The 17,140-nt window shown below is 44.1% G+C and overlaps 1 protein-coding gene across 1 annotated transcript in view; it reads right to left on the bottom strand.

Annotated features, from left to right (window-relative positions):
* NUFIP2 (nuclear FMR1 interacting protein 2) overlaps positions 1–17,140 on the bottom strand; it is a 30,719-nt gene that overhangs the window by 11,992 nt on the left and 1,587 nt on the right. Inside the window, exon 2 of the mRNA XM_032788762.2 lies at positions 9,150–10,868. Coding sequence (XP_032644653.2) covers positions 9,150–10,868 — 1,719 coding nt within the window. The remainder of the gene's footprint in view (positions 1–9,149; positions 10,869–17,140) is intronic.

Below are 17,140 nucleotides of genomic sequence, written 5' to 3'. Positions count from 1 at the left end.
CAGATCTTGAGTCCTCTTGAAAAGAAACAGAGTTATTCACTTAACAGATCTTTATTGTACGGCTTAAAATATTTAAGGGAGGGCTTATTTGTGTCTTAATATTGGAAATGTGGCTTATACTTTATTCTACAAAATAAAATGAATCAGAGTTAAGAATTCCTTTCTGAGAGCGAAGCCAGTGCCTGTGCTAAGCAGGACGTGGATAGGAAGTAGGCAGGAACGGAGAATAGCTGCAGGTGAACATCAATACTATTACCAAGGATGGGAGTGGGGCCCGCTAACACTGGAACTAGGCAATAAGGAAATTAGACCGCATGGAAAGGGGGAGCAGCAAAAGGAGAATATCTACAAAATTAACAGATTTAACCAAGTACGTGCCAAATGCCACCTCAATCGTTTGTACAGCGGTTTCCCCATCAATTGTTTGCTGACATGGGCAAGCTCCGTGGGCAAGAAGTTGCGTATTGACACATGCAGCGAGAACTTGGGATAGCGTTTAGGCCTTTTGTAACGAAGCCCGTCACAAAATTTTACTAAGCCTGTTGTTATCATGGCATGATAACAACAATACTCTGCAGTCAGATGACACAAAGTGCTTTACAAAACATTAACTAATCCTCACAACCGCTTGAGAGAGGTCGGTGCAAGTGACCACTACTCATCGGTGCAACGCAGCCTTCTAGGAGGTGAAATGAAGCATTTATTGGAAGTGCAAAGCGGCATTACACTTGCCCATTCAAAATGACACAGTGCATGCACCATTTCCTAGCTGCTAAAAAATATCACTGTTACAAACAGTCTTGTCCAACGGGGTGGGAAAGCAAAAAGGAAGAGACAACTGGAAACCATGAGCCCACTTTCTAGCTACAGAACTAACAAGTTACTATCAAGCACTGTAATCATTCAAATCCCTTACACCACCACTCTTTCATGGAAAATAAAACAAAAAAAAAACCAGGAAAAGTTCTTGGCTTCTGTGCTCTCGTTTGGTCCTAACTACATCAGATGCCACGAGCATGAAAGCTGTACTACATCAGAGCATGTCCGACACCAAAAGACAGACTCATACAGAACTAAAATGAGAACGGACAACTTTTTGCCTGATGTTTGTAATCTAAAGCCTGGTCTACACTACAGAGTTCAGTCAACGCAAGGTAGCTTATGTCAACCTAACTGTGGAACGATCTACACTACAATTTTGCTCCTGTCAATGTAGCTACCACGTGCTACTGACTTAACTCCCCCTGCACAAGCAGCACAGAGTCATGGTCAATGTAGTGTCAGTGGAAACACAGAGTTGCTTACATTGACTGTCACTATCTTTCAGAAGCAATCCCACAATGTCTCACACTGATGGTACAATCAGTACAAGAGCTCCTAGTGAGGACAAACATCGCCAACACACGGAGCGGAACTTAGCTTGATGTAATTCTGTGGTACAGACATGCCTGAAGAGGAAAGAATGTAAAAGGAATGCAGCTTCCTTAAGCGACGTCTCAACTTAAAACGCTGCAGCGCATCAGCATACACCTCTTCTACATCCAAGGGAGGGGTTCTCCTCTGTGAGTAGTCCACCTCTGAGAGGTGAACGTTGGAAGAATTCTTCCGTCAACCTAGCATTACCAACACAAGGGGTTAAATTGGCTTAACTTGGTCTCTCAAGGATACGTATTTCACACCAGAGAGACATAGCTGTGCTGATGTAACTTGGGGTAGACTAGCCTTTAGCCTCCAAACGTGATCTTCCTTTTCCTCCCAAGAAGGACAGGTAGAAGGGAAGAGGACGATGGGAGCAAAGTGTCCTGTAATTCCTGGCTATCCTGAAGCATACAGTCTGACAAATCCTGAAGAATTAACAAAATTTATGAGCTCATCACATTAGTCTGAGATAGACTGCAATAAACCCAGCATTAACTATTCTGATATGGAATGGGTTTAAATGCTAAATAAGAACAAATACATAGATGTTCCTCTCCTCTGACTGAGCTGTAACATTGAAATGCAGTCACTCCATACTATCTTAACATTTTATTTACCTGCTGAAACTCTTTCATGAAGGAAAAATACTTCTCTCCCCGTTGGCTCTCTTCAGCCAATTACAACAGAGAACTAATGAGCTTAAAAACTTCCATCAATCTTAATGTTGGATTCCTTGTTCAATGCTTTTCTTAGAATAAATCTATGTTTTCCCCATAGTTCTGGATTATCTCAGTGCCTCACTCATTGGCCCTTCATATCTGGCAGCTCAACAAATTGATCGCAGCAGAAAACCCCTTTAAATTCATCAGGACAATGACCGGGGGTGAAGGACAGAGAAAAAGGAAAGTTGCATAATTTGGAACAATTAGTAGAAGAGGGTTTAGAATTGTAGGCTAAGCCCCTTTGATCTATGAGCTGATTTTCCACCTTCCCACTCTCTGTTTTGGGATCAGTTTTTACATACTGATGCTGGTGAAGTTTCTGGAAGTTTAAAACCCTCCCAGCCTCCCTCTTTTTTCAGACAATAATATGAGCTGCAACTTCTCCATGCTCCCCACAGGATTTACAGCAGTGACACAGCTCCAAGAAGATCCTTTTATTTCCACAATCGCCTTTCCCTAGAAGAGGCTTCCATAACCCCCAGAAATACAAAGGAGAACTTAACCAGGAATCGAATAACCCATTCCTTTAAAGCAAGATGAGCGCCTCCCCACCCCCAAAAAAATCTGCAGCATGTCCCTGCTCCAGGACCTCAACTCAAAAGACTGCAAAACCTCAAGAACTGGTGAAACGTTCAGGGAGAGATGCTGGATTTTCGGGAACAATGACAAGTGAAATGGTGCATCTTCTCTCCAGAGACCTGCAAACCCCGAAAGATTTCACTAGCAAACCCTTCCAAGGGAATAGGGATGAGATTCAGTGGGTCTGGTCCCCTTCCCATGAGGGCTTCCAAACCCATGCTCTATGAAGCTCTTAAATTTCATTGGACCAGGGCTCAGCTCTGGCAGGCAGAAGCTCCATCTTCCTGGTGATCTCAGATGTCTGGGATAGGGCGTTCCAGCAGTGTCCAGTCATACAGCTTGAGATTATGGAATTACTACTGTGACAGGATCAGGCCAGATGGCTACAGGAGAGTGTTGGAAGGCAGATATATTAGTCTCAGATTAAGTAGATCCCTTTTCCCTGGGTAAGGTAACAGGGGCAGTTCCAGAACAAGCAGGAACTTGCTAGAACCAATTAAGGCAGACAGGCTAATTACAGGCTGGCTAATCAGGGCACCTGAGTTTAATAAGGACCTCAATTCAGTTTGTAGCGTGCATGTGAGGAGCTGAGAGCAAGAGGCACTAGGAGCTGAGAGTGAGAAGACATTGCTGGAAGACTGAGGAGTACAAGCATTATCAGACACCAGGAGGAAGGTCCTGTGATGAGGATAAAGAAGGTGTTTGGAGGAGGCCATGGGGAAATAGCCCAGGGAGTTGTAGCTGTCGTGTAGCAGTACACTCTAGACAGCTGCAGTCCACAGGGCCCTGGGCTGGAACCCGGAGTAGAGAGTGGGCCCAGGTTCCCCCCAAACCTCCCAACTCCTGATCAGACACAGGAGGAATTGACCCAGACTGTGGCTTCTACCAGAAGTGAAGGTCTCTGGACTGTTTCCTGATCCACATGGTGAATCTCTGAGGTAAGCAAATCCACCAGTAAGCAGAGGACTCACCAAGGCAGAGAGGAACTTTGTCACACTACTTATCTAGGAAATCAGGAATCCTGTTATCTAAGGCCTCAATCTTACAATAGGACCTGTGTGGAGACACCTGCACGGAGCCCTATGGATTCAATGGGGTTCCCAAGTCCCACACAGATGGCTCTGACAATACAAGAGGGGCCTAACCTAATGGGGGACAGAAGCCTGCTATGATTCTATATAAAGATGGATACTTAACTGCCATAAAATCTCCCCCTCCAGAGAGCCTGCCAGCGGCCAACAGGTTACAAATTTCAGTAGGGCCGTGGGCTAGATGTTTGTTGATTTCAATTTACTATGTCAACTGTAAATATCCTGCTCAAAACAAAACTAGAAAGGAAGCTAGGGAGAGGGAGGCCTTTAATACCAGCTTCCCCATGGTCTGAGTTGTGTCCCTACTTGCTAGTCGGGGGGATTAGGCTATGTTCTGGTTTTGTATAGGAAAATGCATAAGGCTAAAACTGTGTACAGATCTTCAGTAACTCTGTACCACAATTCTAGCCACTAATTAATGGATCCTGATCAGCAGGAAAAACAAAGAAAGGGGGGGGATTGGGGATGGACAGAATTCTTACATTCAGGACCCACAAAAACATCAAAGTGTCAAACAGAGACTTAACCTCTTTCACCCAACAAAAGGAAAACTAGGTTCTCTTTTTTCTCTCCCCCAAGGGAGAAAATTTCTGAATTCACAGCTCTGCTATTTTTTTGACCCAGTTCATCATTCCAGTGAAAGCCACTAGTGCTTCTCTACTTTCCATGCCACTAGTGTTTCTTCATGGGGTACAGCAGAGAAGCCAAGGAGGAACTAAGCAGAGGCATTGGGAAAAACCCACGGGCAGGAAAGAGCAGTAGATATAACTTTAGCTTTCTCTCTCCACCTCATCTGGGGTCTTTACTACTTTGTAATGAGTCCTAAATCCTTCTTCCTTTAGCCAACAATATTCTTACTACATAGCTTCCTCCTCCACCCCCTGCCCCCTCCAAAAAGCCCCACATCATACAGAGGAATCCCTGAAATGCAGCCACCTCTGACCTACAACATGGCATCTCTTTTAAACTCAAAGGCTACAAAACATGACCATTTAGGATATGAAATATGTTTTTAAAAGGGAGCATTTACGCAATCTGAAAGTAGTTACTTCAGCTAAAGTATAGCTGGGACAAATATACCGTACTCTTGTTTAAAAAACAAGGTACCCCCAGAACTGGTAAAAGCCAGTTTTATCTCAAAGATGACACTTCAGTAGCCCCTACTGCATTGACATGACTGTGTCAGTGCTGATCCAGAGGGAAGTGAAGCCCCCCTGCATAGTCACCTCCTCCTCCTGCAGGTCTGGGTTTTTTTCAGTCTCCAACCATGTAGCAACCAGAACCCAATATTCAGCAAGTAGATCTCATTTAGCACATACCTCTACCCCGATATAACACGGCCCGATAAAACATGAATTCAGATATAACGCGGTAAAGCAGCGCTCGGGGGCGGGGTGGGCTGCACGCTTTGGCGGATCAAAGCAAGTTCGATATAATGCAGTTTCACCTATAATGTGGTAAGATTTTTTTAGCTCCCGAGGACAGTGTTCTATCGGGATAGAGGTGTAGTTGATTCCTTTTACGGCACTGCAGTACATAGTGGAGACGTACGAGCTACCAGCAAAGAGACGGGTTGTTTAGCTCATGCAGAAGTTATGGGTTTGTTACAGAAATTACTAGTTGAAATTCTAGGACCAGTGCTATGCAGGAGATCAGACTAGATCATAACAGTCCCTTTTGGCCTTAAGCAATGGAACCCTGGAAGCAAAGCAGGGAGGAAGACTTGTGAAACTAACTTTCAGAGCATCCAAAAAACAAACAAAGGTGCACAAGCAAGCACTGCCAGACCTTCAGCATGTTTCCAGCACCCAACATGCATGTGCCCAGCAAACTGATGATGGCAAAAGCACACTGGGTACATGTCTTCACAGGTACAAGCATTCCACTCCAAGAATTCCCACATCCAGCAATACACCTTATAACAAAGGATATCCTGTCTGGAAAGACAATGCTGTCCAGTGCCTAGAGCACAGGACTATCACTCAAACGCTATTCCCAGCTGCCTCTATGATTGTACTGCCATGTGTCTCAGTTTCCCCCCTCCCCATCAGTAAAAGGACAGCAACACCTTTCCATGAGAAGCTGAGACTGTTACATTTTGTAAAGCACTTTCAACTCATGGATGGAACATACACACACAGAAAGTATCAACAGAACCATCCTGTGTTTTAGTTTGAGAGGACTCAACTATGAGCGCTACCAGATTAAGATGGATGACAGATCTGAGAAGCGAGTCAGCAACACCTCTCTTTCCAAGTTGATTAGCAGCTTTTGAGGAGCAATTTCCCCCTACCCCAAATGAAATCTAAACACACTAACTGTCCAGTCTGCACAAATCTCCCCCAAACTACAACAGCTAGAACATAAGTCAGGCTTTCAGCTTCTCACCATTGGAGATAGTATAGAACGATTTGTCAGGGTTACTTCACAGGAACATGGCAGTTATTTACCAGGGACACTGGGAAACTGCACAAGACAAACAGTGGCGGAACCATGGGGAACTTATTTTGCTGTTCTACATATTCTGAAGCTGTGGTAGACATTTTATTAGAGCGGTTTGCTTCAGTGCTGTGGCCTGACTGCAGGCCAACAGAACATAAGCAGAAAATGGTACTGGTATTTTCATCCACACATATACATCACTGACTAGGGCCCATGTCCTGTAACTGGATGTGGACAGATAGACCCTTGCACCAGCGTGAAGTTCACCAATTTCAATTGGGCTCTGACTGGTCACCCACCAGGATCTGATTGCAGGATCATGGCCTTAATGAGTAATTACTTTCTGCAGCTGTCTGAGGATGAGCAGTATGTCTCACACCACAGATCCATAAAATGGCACTTCAGAAAATATGCTCCAAATCATGTTGGAACCCTTTCAGAACAAATGCCAACATACAGATGAACCAGAAAGCAGAAAAATGGGAAGACACTCAAATTTGGACTTTGGTTTCCACTCCCCAAACCAGGAAAGGCATTTAACAAGCACTGACTCGCATGAAGCAAGCTCAGGTTCTTCCCAGCAACCCACATCACATGATCTGTATGGCATTGATTACAAGAGACATCCACCCACTATCCTCTAGGCTGAACACAAAATGTCATCTGGAAATTGGTATAGGAGAAGGCAAATTGAGAAATAAAGAAGGCACCTGAGAAGGATGTTGGGGCAGAGAACTCCCAGAATCATACGATGACTGGAGTTACTGCTCTGGATGGGCCAAAATAGAAGAAGTGTGTGTACAGGTGTGGGTGGAGGGGTGGCCGGCAAAGGAAAGGGAAGAGTTAGTTTGGGAGTGCTTTCATTCCCATTAAGCGTTTATTTCTGCAATTGACAATTATTAGCTCCTTCGCAGAACACAGGAGGGGGATTATTCATCACCTCCACTGTAGCTACTACTGTTTAGATGGAGAATGTCTTGCCCAGCTGACTGAAGAAGGGAAGAGATCTAAAGAATAGTGGTAACAGAATGGCTACTTCGTTTCTTTAAAAAATAAATGTAAGGTGAGCAAAAACAAAATAAAAATCCAAGTCTGCAACTGTTGCAGAAATCTCCAGACATGGCAGGATGAGGCTTGCCTGGAACTTTACTTCCCAGTGTCCCTGGTTTTCTCTGAAAGGCTGGCTGAGAGTCAAGACTCAACAGGTGCAAGGAACACAAAACAGTAAAGCTCTGCTTCATGACTAAAAGAAATCCTGAAATGTAGATAAAAATAAAATTGATGAACACTAGGCTGTTATTCCCAATGAGAAAAGTAGAGCATAAAGGGTTACAAAATTACAGTGTGATGAACTGGGACAATTTTTGAGTTGGTTAATGGCAGAACAAAGCCCCCAGGATTTCTACGCTTTACCTGAATGAATTGTGAAGGCCTTGGAGAGGTAATTTTGCACTCTCTCTGCAATGGGTCATAAGGCATTAAATTTCCCACTTAGGCCATTAATGAAACCTTGTCCCCCACTTCTGAGCAGCTATCATTCAGCTCTCCCCTGAAAGGAATACTTCATGGAAGGCTGCCTGGAGCATCTTTTCCCCCCCCCCCTTTTTATTTTTATTTTTTTTGGGGGGGGGGGGGGGGAGGAGAGAAGAAATAGCAAAAAATAAAATAAAAACTGCCCAAAAAGTAGATAAGCAACACCAAGTCAAGGGAGCACCTAGCTCAGAGGTGGGCAAACTATAGCTCGCAGGACCCTCCTGCCCGGCCTGAGTTCCCAGCCCCTCCCCTGCTGTTCCCCCTCCCCTGCAGCCTCAGCTCACTGTGCTGCTGGCACAATGATGTTGGTGGCGGGGCTGCAAGCTTCTGGAGCAGCACAGCTCTGTCCGGTGGGGTGACATGGCTGGCTCCAGCTGGGTGGTGCAGCTGTAGCGCCACCAGTGCTCCAGCCAACGCAGTAAGGGGGTGGAGGGGAGAGTTGGATAAAGGGCAGGGGAGTTCGGGGTGGTGATCAGGGGGTGAGGAACGGGGAGTTGAATGGGGGCAGTCAGGGGACAGGGAGAAGGGGTGGTTGGATGGGGCAGGGGGGCTCAGCAATGAGAGGAGGGGTTGGATGGGGCAGCAGGTGGTAATCAGGGGACAGGGAGTGGCGGATGGGGTAGGAGTCAGCGGGGAGAGAGAAATGGGACATCAGGGGGTAAGAAGCGGGGGGGGGGGGGGGGGTGGGTCAGATGAAGGCACAGCCTCCCCAACCGGCCCGCCATACGTTTTGGAAACCCGATATCCCACAGCCAAAAAGTTTGCCCGCCCCTGACCTAGCTAACTGAACTGCAGAGCTGGCAAGAAGAGGCAGAGAGCTTGTGAACATTCAAAAACTTCTGAGCCAAACAAGAATGAGGAGTAATTTGAGTCATTTTAGTCTATTGGCTCCTAGCTGGAAATATCCGTGCCATGTCTCAGACACCCAGCTCGTTTTTTTGAAGAGAAATCCCTGGAGTGTTGTCTGTGACAGACAGCCTTAGAACAAGAGGAACAGACCAGGTGAATCAGTGGGTCCATTGCTGAGCTTTCACCTTCTTCAGCGTCAGGAAGTTTTGGAAGATCTACTCACGGTACATGAGTTTAAACACACACAAACAGGCACCGAAGGTAAAACAGCTGCTAACTATTACCTCTACCAAATCACACACACTTACCCACATGAATAGAGAAGTGAGCACCTTTAACATAGCTTGAATGAAATCAGTGACTGCTAGAGTATTTTAAAAACAAAATTCTTGTACTGCTATAGCCATCAAAGGCCGGGAGCACCGTTCTTAAGATCAAGGCATGCAACCTTTACAGGATTGGATTTTCCCAAACCAATTAGAGAGCTCCATTAGGAAACAAGTAGAACCATTACCTTTAGTGTGATATACAATAGCAGCCCTCAGGTCAAAAGAACCCCAGCTATCTTTCCTTTCTAGGCCTCTCTGGTACCTCTGATCTTTGGCGGAGGCTAACAAATTGTTCGTAGGAGAGGCCAAGGGATTCTCTAGTTCATAGTCCTTTGAGAGGAATACTAAAGCACCTTGGCTACTGATGTCTGCCATTTGCAGGTCACCTATGTGATGTGGCTCCAAAGACAAGACTCCAATCTCACTAGCAGTCCCAGGCTTTATAATACCACTAAGTATTTGAGGGCTAGTCCGTTTTTCCAGCTCATAAGCCTTAGGAAACACAGGTTGTTCAGTCCCTGAGGGAATGATTTCAGCACCCTGTGAAACCAAAGTGGCAGGATATTCCCCTTGAAATGTCACTTCCATTATTTTATTATCCACTGATTTCCCAAGAACAGTCTCAGGCCCAGCACTGGGCTCATTTATAAATGATAAACCCCACTGGTTCTGGAAGATATCCCCCAGGTTCTGCTGATTTGTCTGAGATGGCAGATCTACCTGTGCTGCACCCAGAAGCACAGATTGCATATTTGAAGGACAGATAAAAAGGCTGGACTTCTTTTGTTCAACGGCTGTTGAAGTTGTACTTATGTCCTGGTGTATGGACTCAGACGAGGTTGATGTTAAAGTACTAGCAGCAGTTGTGAGCAGTGGCTGGGTCCCTGGAGAATATACATTTCCATCAGTCCCTGCTAAAATGGGCCCATTCGAAAAACTAGCAGAAGTAACAGACTTCATAGCAGACATGGGGACTTGGGACAGTCGACTCGGCATTTGGGCCTGCGTTTCTCCAGTAGATGAAGATGACGACGATGAAGAAGACAGAGAAGAACATGGGTTTTGAGCTGCTTTGTTGAGGTTTTCTTTAACTTTGCTTGCATAACTTATTTTAGGAACTATTTTAGCACTGCTGTTGTCCACTGGAAAAACTGGGGGTGGTTTAAACAGGGTCCATGAGTCCTCTTTTGATGCAGCCGCTGACGCATGCTTCCCCTTGGGCCGGTCATCAAACTTTTTGCTGCTAATCCCAGGTTTGGCATCAGAGTTTTTTCGTTGTACCTCCCCAACCCCAGTTTTCCCACGACCTACTCCTCCAGGCCCAGCTTCATACTTCCAAACAGGCTTAGTATTGTCAACTCTGTTTCCCTTTTGTTCACTATAGTCAGTCTTGAAACTCTCAAGTTCCTGTTTTAAGGATGGAGCATTGACCTCCTGTTGCATTATTTTGTCCTGCACTAGGTTCAAGTTCTCACAACCTTTGGCACTGTTACGCCTGCCTTTCCGTTTCTTAGGTGTGGTATATCCACTCTCAGACCCACTACCATCATTATCTGCCCCTTTGCCTACATAGCCATTAGTGATATAACCAGAACTATTTGTTACAACACCATTTGGAATAGATACTGGCTCTGGCTTGTCTGAGGATTGATTTTCTCTAAGTTTATTCTCATAAATTTTTTCATTCTTTTTGTCCATACTGTTTTTCTGAATGAAGTTCTTGGGTTTGATTCCAGCTATCCCAAAGGTGCTGGCCTTAACAGTCTGCTTTGGGTTTACATTAGTGTCTACAAGTTGCTGGCTGCCATTCAGTACCCTGGAAGATGGGTTGGTTGTTTCATCAGCACACAGGGCCTTTAATGATACTTCTCTTTCTCCTGCGTTACCATTTAGCTCTCCATAACCTAAAAACAGGCAACGACAACAAAAAGGCAAGAATTAAAAATGTGAAATGTTAAACTTCTGATTGAAAAACCAAACAAAAACTATAATTAAACCCCAAAGCATAACCATCTTCTTCAAATAGGCTTTTTAAAAGAGTAAAAAGTGTCCACCCTTTGATATGTGAAAGCAGTGCCTTACCGCTTAACGCCAAAGTAAAGGGACGGTCTCACCTCAACCATGAGAGTTAAGCACATAAATCCACTAGAAGGAAACACTTCTCTATGGCCTCTAACATGCAATAGAGCATTTGGCAGGACTTTGGGCTCTTGTTTTTTTTAAAGACTATATCCCTTTGCATACAGCAAGCAATCAGGCTATTCACAATGCTGAAGAGAACTGAAACATTATTGTGGATTTTCAGATCAAGGAAGAGGAAAATTCACTCCCAGGAAGCTACAACTGGACACCTGGATCTTCCACCTTTGCTAAGTCAATTTCTTAAAACCCAGCATATTATGAACAAAGGGCCAATTTTTATAAGCTCCTGCCATCTTTAAGATCTGTATTTAGAACTGACTGCCATGCAAGAGCACAAATATCTGTGATAGATACTGCTGTGTTAGTTGGCAGGAAGTTAGTTAACCATAACCAAATTCCACCTCTTTGTTATGTGACTGAATTTTTGGTGTGAAGATGAATAAAGAAATTATGCTATTTTCCTAGTAAAATTCTTATTCACTGAAAGAGATATGATAATATAGTTTGATTCTGGTAAGTTTAAGAATGCTTAGGACATTGCTACACAAGCTACTTCAAAGTCCCTGTTGATCAACACGACTTCATCCAATTCATACACTGATAACATTTCCACCTTGTCGTTGTTTCTCAAACACTGCTTTTTGCACCCAGGACAGCGAGAGACAAATAGCCCTAAATCTCACTTCATTCTCCCCCTAAGTACCATCTGTGAGCCAAATTTTCCAGTGCTCATCAGCTTTGGAAATGCTTTTAGAAAATTTCCCATCGTAACGTTCCCTCAGAATAGCGTTAAAAGGGATAGGTGTCCCACTGCTTCCCTGCATGAGTTATTAGCTTTAAAAAGATAACGACTGGAAAGAAATAATCTATTCTTTAGGTGAACTTTCCATCAGTGTGAGGCCAAGCCACTGGAAAACTACAGTATTACAAGGGCATCCTGAGGAAGATTGAAGTATTGGCAGATCTGGATTTAGATACAGGAAACACAGGCCTTTACCTACATCCCCACCTCATTGAGCCATGTGATTACATCAGACTCTCAGCTTCCATCAAAAGAAAAAGTGGTTTCTAGGCCTTGTGGTTGCAAAGAGAAATTCAAAAACATGACCAGGTGTAGCTGATGCACTGATGTTTACAGAAAAGCATGAGCTGTCCCATGCACGTCAATGGTGCGCAACTCCAAGACCTACCGCTCTAGAGGGCCCCACCATCACTACATCAGAGGATTGTATTTGTGACAGGGCTCAGTCCACCCACCATAAACAAGTAAATAATGGAGTTCCCTGCTGCTACCCCCTTGGAGGGGGAGGGCCCTGCTGGAGCTCTTGGGACAAAGAAGGAGATCCATGGTGTTGCCCCCAAACTCCCCCTTTTTGGGGGGGGAGGGGGGAAGAGTGATCACTAATGTCACTTCAAGGGCAGATGGGGCCAGAAGGCGCCCCCTCCTCATGTCCTGGCATCTCTGGGGCCTCAAATTACCTTAATATGGCTTGAGTGCATCAGCCTTTTCAGACGCAAGAAAACTCATGTGTTCTCCTCAACAGAAAACATGTTGGGCCTGATTCAGTTACATGTTGTAAAAATGGTGTAATGCAGGTTTTCCAAGCAGAAATTTTATTATTCTTCAACTGCTATACTAAAAACTGTCACTCTCAAAATTAAGGGATCTTACATCCTAAACACTCCTGCCTGGTCTACAACTAAAACTAAGGTCAACTTAGCTACCTTGCTCAGGGCTGTGAAAAAGTTCAGGCTCTGTGCAACACAGATAGGTCAGTGGATTTGCTACTGCTTCAGAAAAACCCCTTTTATTGCTGTAGTGTCGACACCAGCGCGGAGCTGCAGCTGGGTTGCTGTAGTACTTAGAGCGCAGACATTCAGCTGCCAGGCACCCGAGGGCAAGTGGCCATAGCTTGCGGAACTCTGAACCATGGAGATTCCTACAAGAACCCTAGTGCTCAGCTTGTTGATGGAGGTTAAACAAAGAGACAGTGTAGAACTATCAGCAATTGCTACAAGTTTTCCAGTAACGTAATGGTGTTAATATTGCTGACCATAAATACTTCAACCCAATGAAGCACAGATTGATGGAATTCTGATAGCTGAGCCAAGGATTGAAAATTAGTTTCAGGATGACACGCAGAGAGCAAGTCTTTACGAGGATAAGATACTGTATAAGGCCTCTTGTAACCTGGATTTCTGACCTCATTATTTAATAAAACAAAATAAAGAGAATGATCATAGGACTATGCATCAGGAGTGAGAGAAACTAATGGATTTTGCTTTTGACTTCATTAAGAGTGTCAGTTTCAAGTTCCAGTTTTCAGACATTTACATGAACTGCGTAAATTCTCTCCAACCTAATGCTTGGAATACAAGGTCTTGGCTTGACAGCTTTAAAAGTGCACTTCAAATACAGAAGCTTATTCTGCCACTGTCAAGTTTTAGAAACATAGAAGTATGTTTCCAGATGTTTTGTTTGGCCATGAGACCCGAAAAAAGACCGCAGACGGGCATGTTTAAATTGGAATTTGACAGGCATTAGTCCAAAGGCACACTACCGCCTTTGGATATATTGGAAATTTAATTTAAGTATTATTTTTATTCAGTTATTTTGCTTAACTTGTTTCAGCATATACTTAGTCCCCTATTACACTCACCTGCAGATGACTGTGTAAGACTTATTAGCATGCAGGTTTGGGGCACCCTGACATCCATTTTTGATACAGTTCAGGTCCCTAATAGCCTTTTGGGTAGCCAGCAAAAGAACATTTTAAAAGACTAAATGCACATGACATTCTAACAGCTTTCTGAACTTTACTATAACATACCATTAAGCGTTAAAAAAAAAAAAAAAAAAAAAAAAAAAAAAAAAAAAAAGCCACAAGGGCATCAGTAATATAAGTTGTAAAAACAAAGTCCTGGCCACACTGAGATTTGAAACCATGGCCCTGATCCTGCAATGTGATCTGTGTGGGTAAATAGGGGACTCTGTGTGGGTAGGGATCAGTCTGCTTTAGCTACCACTTTTCTGGAGAACCATGTTTAAACACTGTTCTTGGTAGAAAGATGCTAACACAATTCCGAATTTCTGTGCTGATGGTCGTATTCACCCAACATACCTATTTCCCTGTTACAGAAGGTTATTTGTAAGTTTTAGGATTTTTTTATTTTTCTGGCATTAAACTGGTTTGTGGGCCAGAGAAATGACTGGAGATTCTTCCCTTCAGCTCCTTGAGAATAGCATTTAGGAATCCCAGCCCCATGCAGAGTCTAATGAAGTCAACAGAAAAACTCCAGAGTGACTTCAATGGGTTTAGGATCAGATCCTTACCCACAGTTCAGTTTTCAATGAATGGAAGTGAGGTATTTGGAATGAATTCTCTGAAGGACCTTCTGGACTGCCAGTTATAAAATCACTGAAAGACCAGTCTCACACCATGGAAGGGAATGGGAGTTTTTCCATGGGCTTCCTTGGAAGCAGAATCAAGCCCCCAGAGAAGTGGCTGGGATCTCTACTTTTGAATACAGCCTTTCTTCCACTAATACAAAAGGTAGGATTTTACTTAGGTATAGAAAGGAAGATGTCGTAGAGCAGTTGCGACATATACCTAATTCACAGGCAAAGTATGAAAACCAGAAAGGAATGATTTTCTAATCACAATGAGACAATGTGTCGTCACTCTCCCAAGAAGCTTTATGAAGTTTAAAATACTGATGCTGAATTGTGTGGAGAGTAAATGTGTGGTGTGATATAAGACAACAAATAACATTTTATAATTGGACCAGTTGTTTTTGTTACAGACAAGCACTAACAGATTTATTTTTCCAATACACTATCTAGACAAAATAATGCCAGAACAAGGGAGAGATTGGCCAGCACTTGGCACTACCATTTACGCCCATGTACCAAAATCAGTGCTGGTATCATGGTGGCAGGCCCACCACTGTCAAATGTGATATCAGTGCCTGTTTTTCCATGCTGAAAGCCCACATCCTGAAGGCAGAAGTGAAGGTTATTAACCACTCTTGTGCTGAGGGTAAGAGCAGAATTGGTTCTAAGCACACATTCTAATCCATGCTTGAACTGTTCAGAGTGAACATTTTTCTTATATATTATAGGACCATTGTGGGAATTTATGGTTCATTTAGTTTTAATTCTACAAGAAAAAAAATTCCTCTGTGCACACAGTCATATCACAGTACCAACCAATAGTGTTACTAAGATTTTTAAGAAGAACAAGAGTACTTGTGGCACCTTAGAGACTAATTTGTTAGTCTCTAAGGTGCCACAAGTACTCTTGTTCTTTTTGCGGATACAGACTAACATGGCTGCTACTCTGAAACCTGTCATTCCTTGGCCTGGTCTACACCTAAAATTTAGGTCAACCTACCTACATCACTCAGGGATGTGAAAAATTTCACAGCTGTGCAACATAGGCCAATGTAACCCTCACTGTAGGTGCAGCTGTGTGGATGAAATAACTTCTCTGGGCCTAGCAACCACCTCTCAAGAGGGTAGATTTACTACAGAAACCAAAAACAGCCTTCCACTGCTGTAGCAAGTGTTAAACTACAGCGATGTAGTTGCAGGTGTGCCTCTGTAGCACTTACAGTGTGGACATACCCTTGGTTTGTGAGAGCACAGGCTGAGGTAGTATAGTTGTGCTACTAAAAATCCTAGCATAATGATGGCATTTGGTCTGTAGTGGCAGGCGCATACCCTACTTCTAAGGTGCTGATGATTGAACAAGCCATTCAGCAGTGGAGGTGTTAATTCAGCACATGCCAGGATAATGCTGGGAGGTGAGAGACACACTGCACTGGCTGGAATTGCCATCTATGGCATAAGATGAAAACCTAAGGTCCTGACCCCTTATGTTATTAATGATACCCTAGCCCCGGTGAAAAATGTACAGTGCGTCATGGCCAAATTCAAATATGTCTAAGGTCTCACCCATAGTTTCAAATGGATATGGGATTCTTGACTTTGCAGCCTGAAACTGTTATGTAGGGTTTCTGTGTTATTTGTTAAATAACTACTGCACCCAAGAAGTTGCTGCTTTTCAGTGGTAGATAAAACAATTCCTCAATATACCCAAAAAGCACTTGATCTGTGAGACTGAAAGACCACATATTGTACATAGAGTTTTATTTCTCAGGTCCTAATCCTGCAACCAGATTTGAGCAGGCAGGCCCATATCCCCATGTGAAGTCCCATTAATTGTGATGAAAATCCAAATGAGTCTAAGATTCCACTCACAGAATCAGGGCCTTAGAAATCTATTGCCATTCCGTTATTAGCAGAGTAACTTCTTTTGATCCTTCAGCAAATCCAGAACACCAGCTAAGTTTTCTCATAGCGTCTAAAGAATTCCCCAGTTTCTCCAGACATTGAGGCAACGCTGCCATTGCCTGCATTTGAAGGGCACAAAAGGTTTCCTGAGGAGCGGTGTCTGAATGCACACTGCACTGAAATTTTATATTTCAGTGTGATGTTCTAGAACGTGTCACAAACATGGAGCCCTAATAAAATCAATTTAAGCTTAATCCTGCTTACTGAAGTCTGACTCCAGAGAAGCTAGGCACTTCCCTCAAATCTCTAACCTACAACCCAGTGTTTGTCTTCACTTACAGTGGTGAGCTTTCGCACATTTACATTAAAGAAACCTAAGGTAGAGCCTGTAAATCTCCCCTTCCCACCCCCTCCAACATAACACCAGACACCATTGGAGGGGGAAAGGGGCCAGTTTATACTCCGCTCACACAAAGGACGGGGGGAGAAGGCTAAGCATAGCCATCTTTGCGGCACAGATGAGCACCTCCATTAAGAATAAAACCTCCACTGCCCCGTGCCCCCCACTGCTTAGGGCTGGGGGCAGCCAGCTGGCCATGCCGCCCAAGTGTTTCAAGCCCAGGCGCTGGGTGGGGGCTGAGCGGAGTTCACTCCAACGTGCCCCCCACCCCCCGCCTAGGGCCATGTGCTGCTACTGCCGGGGGGCGGCCCGGCCTCCCCGCAGCCCCCGCCCGTCCC

Source organism: Chelonoidis abingdonii, chromosome 20 (genome assembly GCF_003597395.2).
Source record: "Chelonoidis abingdonii isolate Lonesome George chromosome 20, CheloAbing_2.0, whole genome shotgun sequence".
NCBI classification, from domain to species: domain Eukaryota; kingdom Metazoa; phylum Chordata; order Testudines; family Testudinidae; genus Chelonoidis; species Chelonoidis abingdonii.
The sequence above is the reverse complement of the archived record's forward strand: the minus strand, read 5'-3'. Positions and strand labels throughout refer to the sequence as shown.